Source organism: Spermophilus citellus, assembly GCF_964194105.1.
Source record: "Spermophilus citellus genome assembly, chromosome: 14".
NCBI classification, from domain to species: Eukaryota; Metazoa; Chordata; class Mammalia; order Rodentia; family Sciuridae; genus Spermophilus; species Spermophilus citellus.
The window spans coordinates 34,196,145-34,204,284 of record NC_138194.1 but is presented as its reverse complement, the minus strand read 5'-3'; the positions used below and the strand labels follow the sequence as shown (position 1 = coordinate 34,204,284).

At 39.8% G+C, this 8,140-nt stretch overlaps 1 protein-coding gene across 1 annotated transcript; it reads right to left on the bottom strand.

Annotated features, from left to right (window-relative positions):
• Positions 1-241: 241 nt before the first annotated feature.
• Positions 242-6,798, bottom strand: TCF24 (transcription factor 24; the record flags this gene model as incomplete). Its single annotated transcript, XM_081266513.1, has 3 exons — positions 6,610-6,798; positions 5,663-6,056; positions 242-355 (listed from the first exon to the last, which is right to left on the bottom strand). Exons 2-3 carry the CDS (start codon positions 6,029-6,031, stop codon positions 242-244), a joined length of 483 nt encoding a protein of 160 aa, XP_081122639.1. The 5' UTR covers positions 6,032-6,056; positions 6,610-6,798.
• Positions 6,799-8,140: the final 1,342 nt, after the last annotated feature.

The following is an 8,140-nucleotide window of genomic DNA, read 5'->3' as shown; positions in this document are numbered from 1 at the left end:
TAATAGTTTCTCTTGTACTATATAGCCATCACTCTCACAATGAATAGATAAGCAGTATGTTTTATATAAGATTGATTACCTCATTCCACCTTTAGACAGATAAATCTGGACATCAGACTATGGGCTCCAATGTAAACTTTCAGAAATGATGTTTTTTATGTTTGATGTAATAAATTATAATTCTTTCATAGTATTTAAAAACAATAGACACCACTTCTACCAGCTACCACCATGAGAGTCCCTACGGCTGTGAGTCTGTTGGAGTGTTGCTATGATTTGCTTTTTCTCCAGAAACCGAATGCTTCAGAAACTGACCAGTAGCACCAATGTATAATCTTGATCGCATGGGCCATTTCTGAAAAGAGAATATTTAAATAAGATTCCAAAAGTTAGTATCTGGGACATATATAACGTATTTGCAGTATTAAAAATTCCAAATACCCCAGAGCAAATGCAATATTATACAGCCAGTAACGATTATAATTATGAAGTCTAATAGAATATGAGAGAAATGTTTATTAATGCTAACAATGCAAGTAAAAATATATCCAGACTTTGACTATAACCGTAAAACTATGTGCATATGTGTACAAGAAAAGAGTGAATATATAGTTAAGTACATAAAAATCTGTCTATCCTCAGATTTATAAACTAAGTCCAAAAAAAAAAAAATCACATGCAAAACTTAGCTCTAAAGATTGAGAACCCAATTACATTCTAAATATAGTAAAACAGGAATGATAAAAACTTAAAGTAGCCCCTGAGCAAGGAGACATGCAAATTTGTGAAGCATTCCAAATTTCTAAGTTCTGGTGTTTTACCGCACAGCAGGATGACTACAGGTAATGTGTTTTATATTTCAAAAGAGCCAGAAGAAAGAATTCCTGAATGTTTTCACTGAATAAAAAAATGACAAATGTTTGAAGAGATATGCTTGCCCTGACTTAAACATATATATACACACACACACACACACACACACACATACATATACACATAATATATATACATATATATATATGATTTTTACGTTTCACTTTTAAAATTTTAATAAAAATAAAAGAAAAATAACTGGGCATGTGATATTATCTGGAAAGCTCCATTCTGTTGTTCTGTGGCATCCAACAAACATCTATATTAATGTCTCCAGATGAATTTGTTCCTTGTAGCTCAGTCTCACTATGTTGCCCAGGCCAGCCTTGAACCCATGAAACTCCAGAATAATTCAGATTACAGGTATGTACCACCACATCCATCTGAGCAATCTAGATTTTAAATACAAATAATATTTAAAATTTGTATGACTTGGAATTTAAAAGAGTCTACTCCTGCTTAGTCTTCCTAAAAATAACCTTGTATGGTATGTTTGATACAGAAATAAGATTGACATTGTGATACTTATTTTTCCAAATTCATTTCATATATTTTTTTAAGAATCACACAAGTACATTCATATATATTCTGGGTGCATCATTGTCACTGGTCCTGTCCTTAGGATTCCTGCCAGACTGCCAAACCAAATTGTTTTATGAAATGGCCTGAGGCTCATCTGATATGTCAAGGTTTGGCCTTGTTAGATCAGATATGCTTAAGACCCCAGTGCTTGGTGTTAGGGACAAAAAGCATAACTTGAAGCTTTGAACTCCAAGGTGATTAACTGGAAGGTAATCAGAGTTAGTTTAGATCATAAAGGACTAGTGGCCTTTGAAGAAAAAGTCTGTTCTGTGTGTCTGTGTTTGTCCATGACCTCCTTTCTTTGGTGTGCATTCATTAGCAAGGAGAGGCCATGTGACAACACAGAGAAAAGTGGACCATCTGCAAGCCAGGAAGAGCACCCTCAACAGGAACTGACCCCTGCCACACCTTGATCTGGACTTGTAAGCCTTCAGACTATGAGAATATAAATTTCTGTTGTTTAGGACATCCAGTCTGTTGTATTTTGTTATGGTCACCTGAGCAGACTAATACATGTAATGAATAAGGTAGGGCAGAAATCATCAATTTCGAGTACAGGATTTTTGGCAATATTATGTACCAGACCCCTGTTTGATTTTCATAAGAATAAAAAATTCATGCTCATGTTTCAAATGTAATTTGAGAATTATGTGAATTAAATACATCTAAGATCAAAAAAGACAGAAATATTACTGAATGCTCCCCTCTGGTTCTCATGTGCTACCCAGTGTCCACTATGTTAGAGTTGCTCTAAATCATTCAACTAAGCATAGAATCAATCAAAGAGTCTATTCCTTATATCCTTTCTGGGATGTAAGTAATGAATGAAGCAAACATAAAATGTGTATGTGGATTTTTGCCTCATTTCTATGTATTTATTACATAATAAAGTTTTCAAATTTAAGAATTTTGTGTCCTTGATTTTCAAAGTTTGTAAATAAAGATCTTATTCAACTTAATATAGGCTGAGAAATAGTTCTTTTGTGGAGTGGGTAATGGGGATTGAATTCAGGGGTACTTAACCACTGAGCCAACATCCCCAGCCTATTTTTCATATTTTTGTGTTGAGACAGGGTCTCACTAAGTTGCTTAGGGCCTCGCTTAGTTACTGAGACTGGGCTTGAACTTGTGATCCTCCTGCCTCAGCCTCCTGAGCCACTGGCATTACAGGTGTGCCTGGAAACAGAAATAGTTTTAAAGAGTCAGAAATTAAAATGTAAACATTAGTTGGGTTACATGTCAACAAGATGTCAAAAAAGCCAGCTGACTGACTTATATTACATTTTTCAATAATTTATTCTAGCACCACATAGAGTAACATAATCCTGAACTCTACTTTCTTTTTTTAATACTTATTTTTTAGTTGTAGTTGACACAATACCTTTATTTTATTTATTCATTTTTATGTGGTGCTGAGGATCGAACCCAGAGCCTCACACGTGCTAGGCGAGTGCTCTACCACTGAGCCACAACCTCAGCCCCTGTGAACTCTACTTTCTTATGGACAATGATTCTCAAGGGGTATGGCAATTAATAAAGTCATCTGTGCTTTTCTCCCAAAGTAAAGGTCTAAAAAATACATTCCTGTTCTCCTGGAAAACTACTGCTCTTTGGGCCAAATTGTTACTGATCCAAAATGCTTATGGTACAAAAAGATAAATATGGGCATAGGCCCCAGGAACTTAAGCCTACTTTCTTAAAACTCCAGTTTCATTTGAGTTTTTGTTTTGTTTTTTGCCTACTGGAGATGGTAAGAATGATAAGTATGAGCTCTACCACTGAGCTACACCTCTGATCCCTCGTTTCAGATATTTTCATGTAGGTCCCCAACAGCTCTTTCATGCTAATAATATTGGTAATAAGGATTGATGTTTCAAAATCACAGCATCGAAGTATTTGTTAAAAGATCTTTTGTTATCAGAGTAGAATTTAGTAACACTATTCTAAGGTAGAAACATAAAATCATTTTCGAATACCTACTAAGGCCTATAATAGTTTACAATGAATCTTTAGTTAATTAAAAAAGATCATAATACTTTTATTCCTTTTACAGTAAAGATAGACTTCTTATTTAAACATTTTGGTACTTTTGTAAAATAACAGGTGGTTTCAATTGCATATATAAAATCTTTGAACCTCCTCAGCACATGGTTATAACATTTTCCCTAACAGCATTATACTGTTATTTGCATTTTTATTTTCATTTCTATAATATGGTCAATTAGGTCAAGGACTGAGTCTTACTCATAATGGTATTTACTATCCCCAAAACACTACTTTACTCATAGCAGAAACTCAAATGTTTGATTTTAAAATATATTGTTACTTGTTACACATCAATTTCACTTTAAAAAATATTTTTTTTTAGTTGTAGATAGACACAATACCATTATTTTATTTTTATGTGGTGCTGAGGATCAAACCCAGTGCCTTCCACATGGAAGGTGAGCACTCTACCAATGAGCTACAACCCCAGCCCTCAATTTCACTTCTAAGAGAGAATATTTGACCTTCTATCATAATGTTTAGAATTGTCTATTAACGGTCAAAATAATTCAGAGAACAAATGAGATTTAATTTCATAAAACAGTTAAATGACTACAAAAATATTTGATACATGAATTAAGTATAAAAAAGTTTGTTATGCTTACTGTTACAGTCTAACATTAATGCTTCTAACATTATTCATTAAAAAACTCACTCCGTAAAACTAAGGTGAAAAACTTGATTTCTCATTCTGAATCATAGCTCCCACAAAGGAGAAATTTAACATATACTTTATGTTAGAATATATTTAATGTTAAACTTTTTTAGAGTAAACAGCAGATGTCAAGTCAAAAGAAATCTACATTAGTGGTATATATGAATAGCAATCTAATACACAAAGTAATATAAATCCCCTTAATCAAAGAATGAATGACTTTAACAGAGATCATGTTATAAAACTCAGGAATGGGATGGGGGGGTCTATCCTAATTATAAATAATGATATTTTATACATATATATTTTTAAAATATTTATTTTTTTAGTTGTAGTTGGACACACTATCTTTATTTTATTTTTATGTGGTGCTTAGGATGGAACCCAGTGCCTCACAAGTGCTGGTCAAACGCTCTACCACTAAGCTACAACTCAGCCCGCTTTACCATATTTAAATTTTTTTTTAAATTTTGTAGTTGTAGATGGGAAGCATTCCTTTATTTTATTTACTTTTATGTGATGCTGAGGATTAAACTCAGTGCTCACACCTGCCATGCAAGCACTCTACTACTGAACTACAGCCCCAGCCCTTACCATATTTCAATAATGATTATTCACTAATTTATTGAACAATGACATACTTAAACCTAAGTCCTAATTTTGTATTTGCGTGTGTATGTTATAAAATACTTCAGAATGGAAGAAACAAAAATTTGAAAATTTAGGGTTAGCAAATATAGAAAAGATTATGCATTTCGAGTAGGAAGTTGAATTAATGCAAGGTTTCAAAACAAATCTAAGGGAAATGGATGATATAGATTATGCAATATAAATTATGAATTTTAGTCCTATATATCATATTAAATGACATCTGTGATCATTCTACCTATATATAAACAAATTATGCAAAATGGATTGTCTTGGCTAGTTTTGTACATTACAAACTTTGAATATAATATTCATTCAATTCGCTCAATGTACATGCCAATCTATCATGAAAATTACATAAAACATTATACTTTTCTAACTTTCTTACTAGCTGTCTAGTCTATGGTTTTAACCTTTATTTAAACAGACTGAAAATTTGTTTCATGGAGATATAGAATCGTCTCATTTGTTCTTGGTGTTACTGAACAATTTCAAACGTTTTCCTAGGATTACTTAAAGGAAGATAATTAATTGTATGACTCCACTTCATTCGTGATATCTTTCAAATTTCCCATCAAAAATACAATGAAATTAAAATAACCCAAACTTTCTCACCCTGAAAAGTGCAAAAATCCTTAAACTGCCAACCTATAAAGGGCATGACAGACTCCAGTCTAAGCCACGGACTCATTCAGCAGCCTCTTTCAGTGGGTTCTTGATGTCGGTGCCCTCTCGGGCCGATGTCTCCTCACCCACGAGGAGGAACTAGAGCTCGGTGGCATCTGCCCAGGCGGTGAAAATGCAGATTCAAGGTATCCTCCTCCCAGTCCCAGCCCCGCAGTGTGCCCTCCCGCCTACCTTGACTGGGTGCAGGTAGCCATCACCACTCAAAGCTCCCAGACCTGGATCCGCCGCAGCCTCGGCATCGTCCTGCAGGCTGCGGGTAAGGTGCGCGATGTAAGTGGTGGCCAGCAGCAGCACGTCCAGCTTGGATAGCTTTGTGTCAGGTGGTACCGACGGCAGCGTGCGCTGGAGCTCCAGGAAGGCGTGCCTCAGGGTTTGCACGCGGCTGCGCTCCCGCGCTGCGTTCGCCGCGGCCGGCCGGCCGCCTCCGGAGCGCGCTCCGATCCCAATCCGCCCTGGGCTTGTGTCGCGGGTGACAGTGGCCGGAGGCATCGGCTCAGCACTGGCGCTCTCGGGGCTGTTCACCGAGCGGCCGCGGTCCATGGTGGATTCCTGTGCCTAGCGCGCGCTGCAAAGGACCGAAAGCGCAGTGAGGACGGGGCGCGGTTGGGTTTAACCTGAGGGGTGCAACCCTCCAGCTGACGCCGCGCGCCTGCCCGGCCGCTCGACGTGGTTAAGGATTTCTCAGAGGTGAGCTCTTTTGAAGTGGTATGTTCTGCCTTCCATCGCCTGGGCAGAACGGTGGAACCTCAAAGTTTCTGAGCTTCGTAAAAGTACGAAGAGGGGTTTTGCCTGTTTGGTGTGTGGGCTTTGCTTTTTCCAGGACAAATTAAGCTCAAGGGCAACTCTACCAGGGAAGGAAGATCTGGGAAGCACAGCTCCGTTTCGGCACTTAGTGCTGCAGCAGTTATTCGGCCAGCCCCCGGGAAGTGTTGCGAATCATTTTCGCCGGCTAGGCGAGAAACCACGCGAGGTGGCACACCGGCCGCCCTCGGGTCATTTGCGCCCTTGGGAAATTTCCGCCTGAGAAACGGGGACCCCTGGCCTCACCCTGGACTAAGGCACCGGCCACCGCTATAAAGTTGCGAACTGTGCGGAGCGAGAGGGACCGGAAACCTCACCTTTCCTGGAGCCGCCTTGCGGGTCTTGGATCTGCTGCGCAAGGGGACGGGACGTCAAGCCGGGTCTGCGTAGACAGGGCCGCGTGGATTACTCCATCGTTGTCCAGCCAAAGCCAAAGGCTGCTTTCAGCTTCTTCTGGTCACGCCTTTTATGTAGGGATCCCCGAGGCCATGAGTACGTACCTCCACCGCGACAGCACGTCGGGCCGAGGCCTGCGCCCATGCGGGGGTAACTCTATGGGCTGAGGCCTCGAGGAACCTTGGCAGAGGGAGACTCATTAATCAAACCGCCGGGCAGGGCGGGCCAGGGGGTGGGGCGTCCGCCACTCAGCTCCCGCGCTGAGCCCTGCTTTCCCAGAGGCGGGGCGCGGGGGCTGCAGCGTCCAGCACTGGGGGTGTTCCTAGGGTGGGAAAGGGTCTAACCTCGCCGCTGTCCTTCCACCTGGCCCCAGTCGGATTCCAGGCCCCTTTCCAGGCCCGCGCAGGGAACGCCGTTAGGTTGCGCGAGACAACTTTCTGTGAGGAATGTCGAGTGTGCCACGTCTATGCATTAGCTTTTTTTTATCCTACCACAAGGTAAATATTTCATGCTGTCCTCATTACGCACAGTAGTAGTCCCCCCACTTCAGTTCTCCGTGACCAGGTTAGGTAGGCGCTGTGAGACAAAACTGCACCTTGCATAAGACCTCGAATGTTCCCGTTGTTATGTTTTAGGAACTCTCCCCAGGCATGCGGACCCTAGCCCGCGATTCTGTCATCCCTCGGGGCAACAACTTTTTTAATTTTAATTTCTCAGACATACAATTCTTTACTGGCTTTGCACCTGTGCCCCCAAACGGAGTGTGGTTTGCAGCAGTGCAAGGAGAAACCCGATCCAAAGCTCCTTTATAAACCGGCGCTGCGCCCCCAAGCCCATTCCAACAGAGCATTCCGCTCTGACTCTCCCAACCCTCCGATTTCCTTGAAGCAAATCAAACATGAAATTAAAGAACTCTTATATACTATGAGATACCATAAAGCTGCCGTTCGTCCTGCACCCGTTGTTTTCCCGGGTAAAGTCTGAGTGGACACACAATACTTTCTAGCAACGTAATTAGGACATATTAGAAACAATGTCTACAATTGGAACATTCTTTTCTTTGGGGGTAACTAAATAATATCAAATTTAAAGCGTCATCAAAGAAACTGCTCTTGTATATAATATGTTTTTGTATGCTTTCCAGTAGCTTTCTAACTTTCCAAAGTGAAATTACCAAGCTGTAGATAGTAATGGTGGTATTTGTTATATTCGGATGTACCAGTCCAAACATTAAGTATATTTGTAAATAAGAAGGATCTTTGGGTTTCTAAAATCTGTTCTCATTCAATAACTGTAATTAGATTCACACTTTAGAAAGAGGCACACCCAAATTCCATTGATTCAAAAAGGCCCTCTATTGAATAGGAAAGCTGTCTTTATTTCCCCAGTAAATTGTATGTAATGAGTAATAAGGCAAATAGATCTTTGAACTCTCACTAGTGGAAAGCAAAA